Source organism: Thermobia domestica, chromosome 7 (genome assembly GCF_964235325.1).
Source record: "Thermobia domestica chromosome 7, izTheDome1.hap1.1, whole genome shotgun sequence".
In the NCBI taxonomy this organism is placed as follows: Eukaryota; Metazoa; Arthropoda; class Insecta; order Zygentoma; family Lepismatidae; genus Thermobia; species Thermobia domestica.
In genome coordinates, this window is record NC_137460.1 from 237,976,905 (window position 1) to 237,994,811 (window position 17,907).

At 36.7% G+C, this 17,907-nt stretch overlaps 1 protein-coding gene across 1 annotated transcript in view; it reads left to right on the forward strand.

Annotated features, from left to right (window-relative positions):
• The first annotated feature begins 735 nt into the window (after positions 1-735).
• The window catches only part of LOC145690779 (uncharacterized), a 43,596-nt gene continuing 26,424 nt past the window's right edge, over positions 736-17,907 (forward strand). Inside the window, exons 1-3 of the mRNA XM_081766034.1 lie at positions 736-1,245; positions 5,441-5,617; positions 13,602-13,990. Coding sequence (XP_081622160.1) covers positions 1,102-1,245; positions 5,441-5,617; positions 13,602-13,990 — 710 coding nt within the window. The 5' untranslated portion in view covers positions 736-1,101. The remainder of the gene's footprint in view (positions 1,246-5,440; positions 5,618-13,601; positions 13,991-17,907) is intronic.

The window sequence follows — 17,907 nt, forward strand, 5'->3', positions numbered from 1 at the left end:
GTCGGTTTTCGCAGTTCGAAGGTCGGAGCTAGTCGAGGCTCTCCAATTTATTTATTTACGCGTGCTGGAAAATTTGCATTCGCATTCGGAAGTAATGGAGGCCCGACCTAATAGCTGGCCTTGTTCATAGCGTCCAGGCAACGCAAAATTCTCTATGATTTTGCTTAATCTATATAGCAATTGTGATTGCCTTTTGTACTTGTTCATTGCGATGGTTGATTTGGTTTCGTTATCGTAGTGGTTTGCGTCAACATAACTCAAAATGTGCCTTGTAGTTTATGCAGGGGCGTCATTTAGAGGGGGCAGGGAGGGGCAATTGCCCCCCCTGAGTTTGAGATTTCTATAGATTTTATCAATAAAATAGTAGTAAATTAGTGAAATACGCGAAATTTTACTTATATCAAGGGGTTTTGCCCCTCCCAAGCAAAATATGAAATGACGCTCCTGAGTTTATGATAAGCGCAATATCATTATTCAATGATTTATGAGCGAAACGGGATTATGTCTCGACAGAAGAGTTACACGTTTTAGTTTTTTAAATTAGTATACTATTTATTGAAAAGCACATGTTTCTGAAACTCAGGGTGATCATTCGTCCTACTCTATCCCCAAATGACGCCCCTGAATTGTCGGTATAGTTACTTGTTTCAGCTATTGTGTTACTTTGCGTTTGCGACCCACAAAATTTTGGGAAAACTGGTCTGGCGTATGCTACGGAAGGAGACCCTTTCGGATCACCTTTACCTTTATTTATTTCGGATCACTCTTCTATCAATATAAATTACAAGTATCATTATTTTTGTAAAATAATATTTTCGGCAGAATGATATTGACATTCATGATCACTTTTTACGCATAATTTTTATATGAATAATTTTCCTGAAATTCCCGTATTGAAATTAAATGTGTGCACAGACTCTTGCTTCTATTTTATCTAATCTCTCGTGATGGTGATTGTAAACTCAGAAGCTTGTGGATATGTGATCTGTGCTTGTGGTATGAGAGATCGTGATGTAGGAGATAAATATTTGTGTATTTTAGTTTCTGGTTAGATATCGTTTTGTTTTGGAATACTATATCCACTTCTGTCGCAGCTTGGAGATGTCTCCTTCACCTATAAAAGGAGATTACCGAGAATTGTGTCGGTTATGTGCAAGTAGGAAGCGGAACAAACTTGATATATTCAAAGGAGAAGGGGAGAGGCGACAATTAACCGCTAAGATAGAATCTTGTTTGGCAGTACAGGTATATATCTATTCCATATTTTAGTATAAGTATGTTGTGCAAGAAAATAAGTCTTAATACAAGATGAATGATATTTTACGGGACAGTTGCTTCTTACCGGTAGAATAAATCCTTGCACTGTATGTCATTGTCGGAATAAAACTTATGCTGCATTAAGCAATAAAGCTTAGGATTGAGTATAGCCCGCTCCCCCCAGTGATTTTTAACGAATCATAGTGATTCTAACGATTCATATTAATTCATAATGAATCGGAATCGCATGTTATAAAGATATAAGATGTAATTCTTGTGGTAAGGAAGCTTTAGTATAAGTAGTAGTAGTAGCGGTAGTAGTAGTGGTATTTAGTAGTAATAGTAGCAGTAATACTAGTAGTAGAAACGGGTTAGAAGCCCCGCAGGGGTTGGTTGGGTTCTGTTCTCTATATAAGTAGTAGTAGTAGTAGTGGTGGTGGTAGTAGTACCGGTAGTAGTAGCAGTAGTAGTAGTGTAGTAGTAGTAATAATAGTAGTAGTAGTAGTGACTCTTCCAGTTCCGGTGACAAAGAACTGGGGGGAAGGGGCTATACACAAGCCAAAGCTTACGCTAGGTGACTCGCGGGGGGCTATGCGTCTCCAAGGAGCAGGCGTGTCACAGACGGAGAGTATGCTCATACACAAGGATGGTGCAAAAACACTTGATATCACATAAAACCAGATATGTTAGAACATCTATATTTGTTTCATACTTTTCACTATGTTTGTAAACATAAATTACAGTACCATCATTTTGCAGAAATACTTCGCTGGTGAAAATTAAGATGTTACATAGTCGTTTCTCATGTCCGTTCATACATATTAACCCTAGTACAGCGCTTGTAATAGTTTCTCACTTGTGAACATGAAATACTGGTTCCCTATATTGTGAAAATTCCTCCGACAATGAAATTTAATCTACAGAATACTCTTTTATATGCACCCACTCGGGAAGATTCTAGAACACAGGTCCCCTCCATATAGGTTAGTAACTAGGTTGGTTCCTTGCTGCACCTTGCTCCATTGTAAAAGATTCTAAAGTAAATAGTGTAAGTTATAAATATTTACATCTATTATCACGGAGAATGTTAATGTTAAGGATTTCACACCCTTTCTTTTCTTTTCTCATGTACGCCACTTTCTTAAATCAAATTTCTCTCGCCTAATGACTGAACCTATAATTAAATAAACAAGTTTCGACAAAACCTTTCACCAACAAAAGTCTGGCGTATGACTGTCAGAGTGTTTTTGTGTGTCATCCAGTACGCGAGGGAAATGCTGTAAATGCGCATTATTATAGGTATTCTTTTTGTCAGTTGAGCTGATTTGACTTGGAGTTTCACGTTTCGTTAGGCAGCGAGGCTATATAAGACGTGGACCTGCTGATTAACGTGGAATCCGAACTACGTGAGCTCCTTCCGGAATCGAACCCGGGTCTCCCACGCCACAGGCGCGTACGCTAACCGCTTAACCACGAAGGAGCTCTTTTTGTATGTATGTGTATGTCAGTTATGTCGTGCAGTACGCCGAAACTTCTGAACAACGCCATTATCTTACACGAAAACGCAGCAGCGCACACAGCAGATAGTCAAATCTCTTTTACAGCAGTGGAGAAGGGAGGTTCTTCCACATCCGACATATTTTCCTGATCTTAATCCATGCGACTAAGATGTGATCTCCAAAGTGAAACAACCATTGCATGGGAAACGTTTTGCTAACAAACCAGACATTGTGACAGTATTTCGAAGCGAGGTGCCTCATCTTAGTGCTTCATAATAAAGCAGATGACAATGGACCGTCGATGAACTTGGAGACTACTTCGAAGGTTGATAAACAAACTTGCGAGGTCTGTACTGTGTACCATTGTAACGTCTGTGTAAGTAGTTTTGCGTAACTGCTGCTCATACTATTATAAACCAATGTTATCCGGTTGCCCGTGTTTTGCTTGTTCTCCAAGAGGGCCTCATTCGAAAAATAAAATGCCATGACTTATGATTTAACCCTCGTATATTCACGTTTTAATAAAATATATTAATTTCTTTGTGTACAAAGGTATAGGTAATGCTAAGTGTAGATTTCTGTTTAGTATTGATATGTTTGTAAACTTACTGCACATGCTATACAGTGAAGAGGTTTTATACATTTCGGTCCCTGGGAACATCTAACGTCATCGAGTGTCGATCACGTAAATAGCCTGATCTAGTATTGAATTCTGAGCATTTATTATTTTATAAAGAAATAATTGATGAATAAACCCACGTCTGCTACTTAAGATAACTAAATTTATGTAGGATAGCCTTATATAACAACATAGTGCAGGAAGAAATTCCGAGACATAAGATAGATCACTAGCGAATTCCTTGGTCTTCTGAGAAGGATGCCATGGAGCACCTCAGCAGTTAATAATACATTAAATACTACACGAAGTAAATAAAACAGTATGTTTACAGATTTTTATAAACATGCACCAGTTCATATCCTTAAGTAATGTGTCGGATACTCAGGAACCACTGTTAAAACTTCATACTTCTCGTAAATACGAGGATGGAATGGAAAGTTCATAGTACGTTTTATTTTTTCACGTAATCCCGCTGGACCGAGATACATTTACGCCACCTCTCCGGTAACGCTTCTATACCACTTTTAAAACATGATTCTTGGAGCCATGCAGACTGTCCCAGTACATCACTTTTCAATTCTGCATCCGAAGAAAATCGCTGCCCCCCCCCCGAGAGAAAGTCTCCGAGGGAGCCAGATCAGGCGAATAGGATAGATGCGGCAAGATTTCGAAACCACAGGGAATTAATTTTTGCCATGGATGCAAGGGGCGTGTGAATGCGCGCATTGTCCTGGTGAAGCAACACCTTTCTTCACAGCATTTCTGGCCTTTAAATTCTGATATTCTTACGCAAACTTCACGGAAGGCTGCAGTAATATTCAGAATTGACAGTCTTTCCCTTTTCCAAGAAATCAATCAGGATAATGCCTCTATCACCCAAAATTGATGTCATAACCTTGTTTGCCGACAAAACTTGTTTAGCATTCTTTGAGATAGGAAATCCAGGTCGTTTCATTGCGTCGATTGCGGTGTTGATTCCGGTGTATGATAGTATACCCATGTCACGTCCATAGACTCAAATCTGCCAATAAACTGCTCCGGATCACATTCAAACAGTTCCAAACAATCACGGGGAAAGGGTTACTCGATTGCGTTTGTGTTTAACTGAAAGCAACTTGAATATCCATCTCGCGGACACGTTAGAAAACCCTAATTCGTTTACGATAATGTTTTGTGCTCGCTAATAGGAAATACCCTCGGTCTCGGCTATCTCTCAAATTTTGATTCTGCTGTCATTCGAAATCAGGTTACAAATTTTATTGACATTTTCTATTGTGGTCGACGTTGAAGGCCTGCCAGTGCGGGGTTATCTTCAGTTCTGTTTCTCAAACGCTTAAATTCACCTACTCACTTTTTCACAATGGAATACGAGGGCGCAGTGTGTCCTAGTCTGTATCATGTCCATATGATTTTCCTGTGGTGTTAAACCCTTTTTATGCGGGTACTTAATGACAGCTCGATGCTCGATTTTCTCAATGACACATTTCCGTCACTTCCGCCGACTTAGCGCCTTATAAACTCTTTACCTGAAACAATAGAGAAATAAAATTTTACACAGTGAGTACCAACGGGTATAGCTATGCAGCTAATGTATACAAATATAAAATAATTGGTTCCGTCGTAGTCAGGCCATGAATTTTTTAACCCTTCCTCGTAAGACTATCTTCCAGTTAATAATAACTTTATTTGATCGACAGATGCCTCACAACAATTATATGTTTATCTAGGTTTGGCTTGGACATCTCTGGCTTTCAAACACAAATCGTAAGCTTTGCTTAGCACGCAACTTTGGCTTTTATAATTCGTGTTACTAAAACAGTCAATTAACCACATAACTGGTTGAATCCTCTTTCAGTTGAATCGCTATCGATTTTGTATAAACGCTTTTAATATACACAGATGTTTGTTACAATTAATCCCCAACATTTACAACTCAAAATTTAAAAATAGATGGCCAGTAGCTGGTATTAAATACGTCGTGAAAAACTGTTAATGCAATATTTGAATTTTACTGAAATAATAAAATGAATTCATACGTTTACTGATTCTGTTTTCCTGTTTGTAGGTTTCCCGTGATGATGAATTACCGAACTACATCTGCCACCCATGCATTAACAAACTGGACAATTTTTATTCGTTCAAGGTATCGTGTCTAGTTGCAGGAGAGACCCTACGGAGCTACATCAAAGCAGTGAAGAATGGCGGAAATATTACTTCCAATACTCCAGCTCCTGAAGTTACTGTAAGTATTTGATATTAAATTTCTGTGTGATCTTTAAGTTGCAAAGAGTGTAATATTGGCAATTCGCTACAAGAAAATGATCGAGAATCAGTTATATTAAATGAGTTAAAGTATGATTTGATTTTGAGTTAAACGTCCATTTCAGCAACGAGGTCATATGAGACATGGATCCATAGCTCAACGCAGGAACTGAACCCGAGGCTTCCACACCAAAGGCGTGCATGCCAAGCGCTTAGCCACGAGGAATCTCGAGTTAAAGTATGTATATTTACACATTTTTTGAGAGTGAATGATAAAATACTTATTTATCTCGATGGGAAACTCTTATTTTCACTAGGGAAGTGGAAAGTAGAGCGCCAAGGAGTATAATGTCATTATATACGAAACATCGCAAAATAAGCCAGAGAAGAAACTAAAAGGTAGGAGGGTGTTGGGAGAGACAGGCCTGATAATAAGTAAAGCAAAGTTAGAACACATAGCACTCAACAGAGAAGACGGGAGCTTCCTACAGCTACAAGAAGAAAGGGTACTGACTACTTCGAAATTTAAATATTTTGGATCGTACCTCGATCAGGATGGAAGCTTACATACAGAAACCCAACACAAAATACAATTTGGCTGGCTAAACTATCAAGTTCTTGGAAAAGTCTTGACGCATTTCGTCTATGTTTTACACATGTATTCATAACACAAATACATTTCAATCAATATGTATTGCCCATTTTAGTCAATAACCCTGCACCGCCTTTCAGCAAGCTGCAGAATTCCTCATTCATAGAAAGACCCGTCTTTATCCGCGAAAAACTGAAGAAGGTGTTGATTTACAGCCTCATCGGAATAGAATGTTATACCTCACAGAGACTGTTAAAGAGAGTGAAACAAGTGAAAGTCCGACGGTGCAAGGTCGCATGAATATGGTGGGTGTGGCACATCCCATCCAAGCTTCAAAAGTTTTTGACGGATTCCCATACTTGTGTGTGGGTTTCCTGTTGTCGTGCTGGAACACAGTCCCATTACGGTTCACGAGTTCCGGTCGTTTCTGAATGATGACTTCGTTCAAACTGTTCAGTTGCCGACAGTACGCTTCGGAATTGATTGGTTCCAAGGTAGAAGCTCAAAAAGCAACCATTTAAAATCTCACCACACTAAGAGTTTATATCTCTCTCTGATGAATGATTGCTTTCGATGCCATTTGAGGCAGATATTCCCTCCGGGACCACGAACGTTTGCGCACCACTTTGTTGCACAGTTTTATCAGATGATCGTGAACAGTTGAGTAATGGATGTTCAATGTTTCTACAATCTCTCGTGTCATGTAACGATAGTTCGGCTCAATTAATGCCTTTATTTGGTCGTTTTCAACCTCGGTAGGCCTTCCGGACCAAGGGTCATCATAGAGATAAAAATCACCAGCATGGAACTTCTTGAACAAGCATTGGCACTGACATTCGTGTAGAGCATTGTTGCCGTAAACTTTATGCAACTTTCTGCAGGCTTGTCGCACGTTCATCCCTTTCCTGAAGTAAACTAATAAAATATGGTGGAAATGCAACTTTTGGTCTTCATCTTTCATGAGTTGTGAAATCTAAAAATCAAACTAAACAAAGTGCAAAATTAGCAGACATGACGCTCAACCTCTTAGTTATTCATGATATAACAATTCAATGGATGCGAATAAATTATATTACGTCCACGAATCAACACTTGTCATATTTTACCAAAATACGTTACGGTATGACTTTTCCCACAACCCAATAGTTAAGGATAAGCAGGCTACTGTGTGATAAGAAAGTAAGTTGCAGATTAAAAGCTGTGTACAGTAAACCTGTCAACTTGGCCGCCTAGTTCGTCCTGAACCTGCATTTTCCCATAAGACATTCGTTACTTATTACTCTCTAAGTTGGCCACCTGTTTATCTTGGAAGTTGGCCACATTGAAGCAGTGTTTACACTATGATGATAATGATAAATTTACCTCCGTATCGTGGCCACGCAAAATACCGTTTTGTTATTTTTCTAAACTCTTTCGTATTCCCATATGAGAGACAGATGTTCTGTATTTGTGACTGGAGACAAAGATGCATGGATTCCCACGATTTGTTCTTCGAGGTCAATGACCAGAACACTACCCTTATAATGGGGTGTGAACGAAGATTTGAATAAGAAAAGCACATACAGGAATTCAGGAAATGGTTGTACGTATTTGTTTACCCTGTCTGTTTTAGTAAAACCGTTAGCTGTATCGGCTCCTTTCATCAGTGGGGAGCTTTAGTAATTCCAGAAAATTCTCAAGGTTAAAGCTAACCATTTCAGTTGTCAACTGATGGCACCTGACGGCTTGAAAGGTAGCAGAGGTTTTGAGGTATGAATTCCCTTAAGATTTTCTCGAAACATCTTTTGCTCCGAGGAAAATACTTGTAGCTCATTAACAAGAGGTAGTTAACTACAAAATTAGAATGTATATAAACATATTGTAGTATTTTTTCTAGTACTGCATATTGTTATGATTACTCTATATACATTATTTAAAAGTAGTTATCGTGCCATTGCGTATTAAAATTTTACAATCAAGTAATAATGTGCCAGAAATCCTATTCTAAAAATACACCAATCACACTTATTTTCTGTAAGTTGGCCACTTTTCAATAGAACTGATGGTGGCCAACATAGACTGGTTTCACTGTATATAAAACGTTAACAAGATCTAAAATGATGTACAGTAGTGAAACTTGGGCAATCACAAGGACCCAGGAAAAGAAGACGGAAGTTCCGGAGGTGAGAATGTTTAAGATGGGTGTGTGGTGTGACTAGGACGATTATATAAGGGTCGCTGTAAAAAAAGTTTCCAGAATGAAGGCGTGTAAAACGAAGGAACGACGAATATGTTGGAAAGAGAATTGGAAAACTGAAGGAAAGGAAGACGGGAAGACCCAAAATGAGTTGAGTTGATTTTGAGTTTAATGTTCCGTTCAGCAGCGAGGCTATATAAGACGTAGACCTACTGATTAACGTGGAATCCGAACCACATGAGCTCCCGCTGGGAATCGAACCCGGGCCTCCCACGCCAAAGGCGCATACGCTAACCGCTTAGCCACGGAGGAGCTCAAGGCCCAAAATGAGTTGCAAGGATAAGAAACAAGATGATTTGAGGGAAGGAAGATGGAGAATAGAGGAGAGTGGAGGAAAGAATTAAAGACAAGAACGCCGACCCTATATAAACATGAAAAAGAGGGGAGGACAGAAGAAGATTGTTGTTTGAAATTTTTAGTGCATGGAAAACTTCTTTTTGAGTTTAATATTAACAACTATACAACTACTTGTTGCTTTATAAATAGAAATATACTATGCTAAAAATAAATAAATAAAAGAAGAAAAGTAGGTGTAGTTCAGTGGAATTTTGAGAAACTGGCCTGAGATTGTCCTTCAAGTGTGAAGACAGAGTACTGCTACGTACAAATAAAACAACACATCAAGCTAAATAAGACTTTTATTATACATTTTCAGGTATACAGGGTGTATTAAAAAGGACTTTACAACTTTGAAAACTCATATTGATCTATTCATTTATATTGCAGACATGGTTTTGGTGTCAATTTGTAGCAAAATTCATCAAATTTTGACTCACGTAGTACACTAGTTCAGAAACAAGCCACCGCAAGCACTATGGGCAGTTGCAGCAAATTTGGCTGCTTTTGCTGATCCCGAGCGTGCTAGGTGTGTTTTGGTTTGAAGATTCCAAGTCTGCGACAACTATGCAACGTAATTTTCGTACAAAGTATGGTAAAAATTCTCCCAGTAGGCCTACTATTTATCAGTGGTATAAGTGTTTTATTGAAACTGGATGTTCGTTAAGACACAACAAACCTTCAGGTCGTCCTCATACATCTGAAGACATTGTAGAGCAAGTGAGACAAAGCTTTGTTTACAGTCTTACAAAATCAACCCGGCGCTGCGAGCTTCTAGGATAGCTGGGCGTCCCACACATGAGAGTTTAGCGTGTGTTGAGAAAATGGTTGAATCTGAAACCATACAAATTACAAACGTTTTTGCAAGAAATTCACTTCAGATGGAATGTACGTCGCATCACCATTGGAAGCCTCATTGAACCATTTTTAGGAAGAAGGTAGAAAACTTGATGTATTTTGCTACAAAATGGCACCAAAACCATGCCTGTAAGCTAAATAAATAAATCAAGATGACTTTCCAAAGTTGTAAAGTTCTTTTTGATACACCCTGTATTAAAGTATATTAATACATTTTTAGTGGTGTAAAGTCAGATTGAGACTTGTTATTTTGTATGTTTGTACATTCACTTAAACTGTTCCGTAAACAAGTATTTAAATAACAAGTCTAAATAGTTTATCTCTGTCTAAATATTTACTTTATTTCGTATGATATCTCAGCTAGGAATGCAATATTTGCAGTCATGAGCACTCAAAAGTTTTTCGAAATTTTGCATTTTCTATATGTTCAGCAACATCCCTCTGTAATCGTGCAGTTGAAACGGTTTTAAATAACTTGCGTGTGTTTCACAGTAGACATTTCCATTATCTGTCAAATCAAATAATAAATAAAAAATAAACCGTGGGAGTTTAGACGGAGAAATGGTCAAAGCTTCCTTCCTATCTTTCCGTACTTATGATTCCATATCCATATACATATTCTTGAAAACAAGGATTTTGAAATCGGTTGTTGAAAAATTGTGCTCAAAATTGCTCCATTTTCAAGGATGAACATGTAAGTGAAACTGGCAGTTACTGCTTGTGTATATTTGTATATGATATCCTGCTCTACGTACAGCTATTAGGTACACCTAACTATATATAATATGAAAAGGCTTATAAGAAAAGAGACCCTTATAAGAACCAAAAATGGCGGAACGTCATTAATTGGAAAGTGAACACAGAGACTTAACAGGATTGGCTGAAGGCCTCAGGAAATAGAATAATATATATATATATATATATATATATATATATATATATATATATATATATATATATATATATATATATATATATATATATATGTACAGTGTGTTTAAAAAACAACTCCCTAGTTTCGACGTGTCCTATAATCTGTACAAAGTGACATACACTATTCTAGTTTGCGGTGTTTGATTCATCAACTCTCCAAGTTTGGCTCCCCTGCAGTTGGTAGGTCTGCTTGACCTTGAGATGGCACCAGTGCTGTTTTTTCCCTCTGTTTCCTCAATTCGGTCCAGCAGGCAGGCGTGCAGTGCAGAGCAACTCAGCAACAATGCGCACTCCGCAACAGAAAGCGCAGTGTGTTATTTGGCTTATGAAAACTGAGTCAGTTATAACAGTGCAGCGTAATTTTAGACGTCAGTATGGTGGTGAACCACCTACAGCAAAAAATTATCCGTCATTGGCTAAAGTCTTTAAAGGAAACCGGTAGTCTACAAATGGAAACCGGTAGTGTACAAATGAATCTCACGTTGAAGTCTACTAACATTAAACAAAACTTGAAGGAATTCTCTTTCATGATATGTACTCATCGATGTAAGTTTCCATTTATTTCCCAATTAAATTTATACTTAAAGCTAGAGAGTTCGTTTTCAAACACCCTATATATATATATAACAATGACTATATATTTGTCTGTATTTTTATTTATGTTCGATAATGTCTGAACAAGGATATGTTAGATATCCGAAACCGTTACATATTATAATTTAAAATACAGTGGGTTTAAACTTTGATCAGTGTTTCTTTTGTTAAAATGAAAAGACTGTTTAGACAATATAAGACATTAGAAAATAAAAATGAACATTTACCAATATGCTAGATTAGTCCCTTATTTAAACGATTTTATTTTAGTAGCAAATTTGCCGAATACTTACTCTATGTCCTAGTGCAAAACATTGTTCAGAAACAATCGGTGTTCATTTGCGATATGCAATTGGGTAATATATTTCGCTGAACTTTATTCGTAAAACAGGTTACAACTAATGCTGCTATCACTGGCTAATAGTCTATATGTAAATTATTTATCTCAATTTCTGTAACATAAAAAATAAATATTTCTAATAATTGTTTAGCGGTATAATAGTATGCATATTTTAATTACGATTTTTTTCCGCCTATCTTCAAGCATTCGGTAGGAGCCGCGGTGACTCAATGCTAGAGCGTTCACTTCTTGTGCATGGGGTTCTTGGTTCGATCCCAGCTTGCGCCAAGTGAGCTCTGTGGTGGGCAAACATTGTGTGAATGGGTTTTCTCCCGTTTCCTCCCACTTTCTTCATTCCACCATTTCATTTATTTCTCGCCATCACAGTCTCCTTTACCCTAGCCGGCATAACCGTGGGACATAAAACTCAAAGATTTCACTTTCCAAGCATCCGCTAAAACGTATTCCTGCGTACGGTTTCGGAGTATCAACCAAAATTCATTTCTACATAAATGGAGGCTGTTTAGAATTTCCTCCATATCCGGAAACTGCATGTGAAATAATATGTTAAAGTTTTCATTTTGTTTACGCAAATTATGTATAATAAGGAAAATAAATAAATTTACATGCCTTGGATAAATGATTTTTATCCTTTCTCTAATATTTTACTTGCTTTAGGTTCTGCAATCTTCAACGGCGGGCGTTTCTCATCTTATGAAGATTAAATCAAGGAGTGATTCACATGTTGGTTGTTTGAACTTTTCCTCATCATTATTCCACTGGTTGTACTCCTAATACTACACTGCAGAATTCCTTCAAGCTTCATTATTTAATTGTAAAATGCAAATTTGTAGTCTTATTAAGATTAATAACGATTTTGATATTTACTTTTTTATTTTTGTGAATATGAAAATACTTATTAATCTTAATAAGAATATAAATTTCCATTTTATAATTGGTTAACGAAGTTTGTAGGGGTTTTTTACTGTATTTTTAGAAGTACATTCAGTGAATATTGGAGAGGAAAAATCCAAATAACTAATATGTAAGTCAGTGTAATCTCCATAAGGTGAGACCCGCTCGCCGATGGAGCTTGCAGAATCTAAAAAGCAAGTGAAATATTACGAAAAGGATAAAATCAAAGAACGTTTACGCAAGGTCCGTGAATTTATTTTATTTTCCGTATTATATATGTGAAATAATAATTCTTCGCATGACAGGTCCACATTGCTTGAGCATAGCATATTAAATGACTCGATTTTCTCTTTCTTCTTATTTTTGAATATGATGGAAGTCCGGCTGAGTCAATGCACCCATGGTAGAAAGAGAAATTATTTCATACATAGCTTAATACGATATGAAGAGAATTCTAAATACTTGGTATTCCAGATAGCAGTGAATTTTTTGCTGGTGCTCTAAAACAGTACGCAGCAATACATTTTACCGGGTGCTTGGAGAGGTTGAGAGAAGGTTCTTAAAAATCTAAAAATTCACTTCGGTTTTTTTTTTTTTTTTTTTTTTTTTACATAGTTAAACGTCTTACGTTTATGCTCCGAGGCTAGAGGAGATGATAATAATGATATGGATGTTAATAGTGTGGGGGTCCCTGGTTCAATCTCAGCTCGCGCCGGGTGAACTTTGTGGTGGACAAACACCGTGTACGTGGGGTTTCGTGGGGTTCTCACGTTTCCTCCCACTTTCTTCCACCATTTCATTCCTTTCTCATCATCACCGTTTCCTTTAACCTAGCGGACATAACCATGGGACGTAAAACTAAAAGATTTCATTTCATTTCATAGATGTTATTAGTGAAAGGCAATGAATGAAGTGGCAGGAAACAAGCTTGAAAAACCCACGCTCACTGTGTTTGTTCACCACAAATCCCGCTTGACGAGTCCTGGAATTTAACCAGGGACACGAACCACGCTCTACCGTAGAGCCACGGAGACTTTTTGCTCGCTTTCTTCTTATAATAATGTCTGTTTTCATGATTTTTTTTTCTGTTCTTGCATTTAAGATGGTGCATCTTTTCATAGCTGGTACAACCAATTATAAAATAAATTGTTATTCTGCAGGTCAAAGAGGAAGTGCCCTATATGGAGGAGGAAGATGAAAGGAACTATGAGGACTACATGGACATGACTCCTCGAGAAGAACCAGCACACAATCCTTTACAACTGACTAATGAGGAAAACATACCTGCCAATAACAACGATGGGGACAAGAATGGAGTAAGGGAGGCTCCTACCCCCAACAACGTCTCTGAGATAGATAATTTGAAAGGCAGTGAAACCAGTGACCAGTCGATGGTGGAGCGGAGCAATTCCAGCAGTCTGCCATGTGACAGTGCTAGTGATGGAAACAAGGAAGGTAGCCAACGTCGCAGAAATCAGCAATCTTTTGTTGATTTTCAGTACTACGAAGGAGACAATGAAGATAGCGATCCCACGTGGAATGTATTTAGGTATGTTCTTAGTTGTTATGATCGTAATTGAAGGGGTGTCTAACAGTCGGGTGGAAGAATTTTTTATTAAATCTGAGATACGTTACTAGAAGTCTTTTAAAATTTTCGAGAAAGTCTGGAAATTCAAAAAACTACCAAACAGTAACAGTACATCGGATCATTATCATTAGTAATTGTTGTTTTAGTATGGATTTATAATTTACTACCATAACAATTTGCATATTTAAAATTTCACCCTAAACATGTATCCAGGAACAAAAGAGTTTCAAAACCCTTGGAAGTTTGTTTTCTTAGTCTTTAAGTATCTGGAATAGTTTTGTACACTTATGTCCAAAATGATTGTCGCATATCTATAACTGTCTTCTTGTAAGAATATAATTTGATAATGGTTTTGCAGGGTACTTTTAATACTGATACTAAGTGTATAATCGGGAAATGTATATTTGTGGTTAATTTCATAGGAAATGAATTATAACTAAGAAAATTAGAATGAGTAAAACAAAATGTTGCTAAATGGACAAGAGAGTTTTATTTTCGTTTTATTGTTCTTATTTACTGCTCTTTTGACATGAAATTTACCACATACATGTCTTTGGTACATATATCAACATTATAAGAAATACAGGGCGAAATCGTTATCAAATTATATTCCTACAACAACATATTTATAGACATGCGACAATAATTTTGGACATGAGTGTAGTAGTAGCTGAAACCAGTGAAATTAATGTTTTATTTTGTTTTAAGAATAGACTTATTTATAGATTGCAGAAAATGTATACAAGTTAGTTATAGGTTTTATTGATAACACTTTAAAGAAACTATTGTAATACGAGGGGCGTTCTATATTGATTTTATTGATAACACTTTAAAGAAACTATTGTAGTACGAGGGGCGTTCTATATTGATTTACTTTTCCATTTTTCTTCTTTCAGGATCCACCATTAAGTTCGTCATTACAGTTGGAAGGAAGTAGTACTTAGATCTGCCATCAGGCGGAAGAACAATACAGAGAAATGTAATCCCTGGAAACTACAGCACGTTTCACCAACAGCTGTAAGTACGTGAGCGGACAACATGGAAGATGATCAGCAAGGACAGCGCTGGACAACGTGGTTTCTGTGAACTGTGCAGCACCTTTTCCAGCCGTCCACCCAGTTGTGTACGGTTTTGCGTGATGTTGCGCACTCTCCACACATTGCCGCCAATCGCCTGTGAATTTCCGTACTCTGTACACCCTCTTTCCACAGTAGTTTCCAGGATTACACATCTGTGTATTGTTCTTCCACTTGGAGGCAGACCTTAGTACTACTTCCTTCCAACTGTAATGACGAGCTCAATGGTGGTTCCTGAAAGAAGAAAAAGAGCGTAAATCAATAGGGAACGCCCCACGTAAAAACAATTCGGAACTCTTTTCTCATAATAATTATTGAAGGCAATGAAGTTAGCGAATTTTAAATTTTCATTACCTATCCTTACAAATGAAAAGTAGTTATGCTTTTGACAATTTTTAGCAAAAGGTTCAACTTTCCTGTTTTATTAACTAAAAGTCCTTAGGTCTTGAGTTTGATGATAAATTGCTAGCCACCCCAAATTATTGAGAGCTCTGGAGTCATGCAACCCTTAAACGTCATACTTAGTAATGCTTTACATATAGATACTGTTGAATTAGACATTGTGATAATTATGTCAATGACCAAAAGTGTTTAAAGAATTCGTCACAGACCGATTGAGGTGGTTTAACAAAAAAGAAAGGTAAAAAGAATTGCAAATGGCAGTGTCCGCCATTTGTAAACTTTTTTATACAATTTTATACAAATAATTCATTTTTTACACAAATAATTCAATAATTCTGCATTTTTAGCACACTTGGCCTTAGTTGTTGGCGCACCAAATATTTAAACTCCACTAGTGGTGAAGAAAATAAGACAAGAAAGGTAAAAAAAAAGTCAGTTTCTTTGAAGATAGAAGTTGCTGTAGTGATCTTGATTGGTCTAAAGATGAAAAAAAACTAACAGGATTATTTGTATATTAGCGAAGTCCTATGCGAGAGAGTTCTCTATGTGAGATGTAGTTTAATAGAAGTAAAATAACGAATGATTAAATTGATAGAGACTTTGTAAATGTGTTTTTGGCTGAGAACTTTAAACTGGCAACACTGTTTTCTGCAAAAGAGAATATTACAGTTCTCGGTTGTTTTGAGATTAGTTTGGTTTGGCAGTTCATCATGAATAGACACGTAAAAGCAGTGTTTGCAAATTGTGCAAATTTATCTTGAAAACCATAGTTCAATTCGACAAACTCGTCGGGCATTACGTGCATTTTACGATGCTCATAATCGTCCGTCAGAGCGTTCGTGCGATTTGATGCCATTAGATTATTTTCTCGGGATATGTAAAGTCGCATGTGTACGCCGAGAAACTAGAAACAATTGAGCACTTGGAAGCCAACATTCGAAGCGTTATTGCCGAAATATAGTCTGATCTACTGCGAAGAATGTGTGAAAATTGGACCTCTAGATTACGCCATGTACGCGCCAGCCGCGGTGTCCACATGCCCGAAATCATATTCAGACATCAATGCCATAGAATGATCCGTCAAATAAAGCCAATTTCATGGATATTAAAAACATTTTTTTGTGTTTTACTTCAACATAAAATTATCAGCCTCTAAAGAAAACACCCTTTACATATGATTCAAGATTAGACTTAACATACCCAGCAAATCGCTATCTATCATTCAGATTCTCTGTTTTCGTACTGAAGTACAATAGCAATAAATTAATATTATCATTTAAAAGAAAAAAGCGTTTAAAGCTCCTTTTTGACTTTATGTTTAAAACGTTTTCGTCAATTTTTGAAGAAGATTTAGGTTCAATTGTGAGTGAGAACTCATTTCGTTAAATTGTAAATCCGAACTTACGAAGAACCTCAGAAAATATTAGAACGTATAAGATAAAGATATGCCTCCAGGCAGGATTGATTGATTGATTTAAATCATTATTTGTTTTCCGCTTTTTAATCTATGACTTAATTCAAAATTATATAAAATAATGTAAAGTGGTGAATTTGTATGCACACTTTTTATTCACAAGATTCCTTGTTATATCATAGTCATTTGTATGAACTGTTAAAATCTTCAGAAGGAATTGTGTGTAGAATCAGTAAACTGAGAAAGTACTCATCTGTGCTCCTGTGTATCCTGTTGTTAAGTTCAAAAATATGTTAGATAAAGTGGTTAAAAAAAAAAAAAATTAAAAACGTCGAAGTTTCAATGTCAACATTGTAGTCTTTGGAAAATGTCCACACTAGTGAACGAAAGCTCAGTGAAAATGTTTTCCAAAGAGAGAGATATTCATACGCCGTGTGAATACCTTTCCTTACCTATATCTTGGCAGTGCTTATACGTATCAACAGGGTTGGCTGGTTTAAACTAAGGTGGTTTAAACCAGCTGTAAAAAAAAAAAAAAAAAAAAAAAAAAAAAAAAAAAAAAAAACTGGTTTAAACCAAAAAACGAAACATGTTCGTAAAATTGTAAGTGTTCGTAAAATCTCGATGAACACACACTTGTGGGTTATCACGATTCACTCCCGTATATTATTCGTATTATATTCAGATCTAAATTCCCAATTCATTACTCAAAGAGATTATACGATAAAAACATCTTTTTTTAATTTTTTTTTTTGTTTATGAATGTTTCTTTTGTGATTTTTTTTATAGTTTATTATTATTGTTATGCAATTGCAACCAAAGAAAAACTCTAAATATTATTTCATTTTAATAATGTTTACTGTTGATAAAAATACATCGAAATGCCGTACTTGTTTTGGGAGGGGGGGGGAGGTGTCATACAAATCCCACGAGAGGTATTTATTAAAATCAGAAGTATCTTTGGTATCTACTTATGTATAAATGGG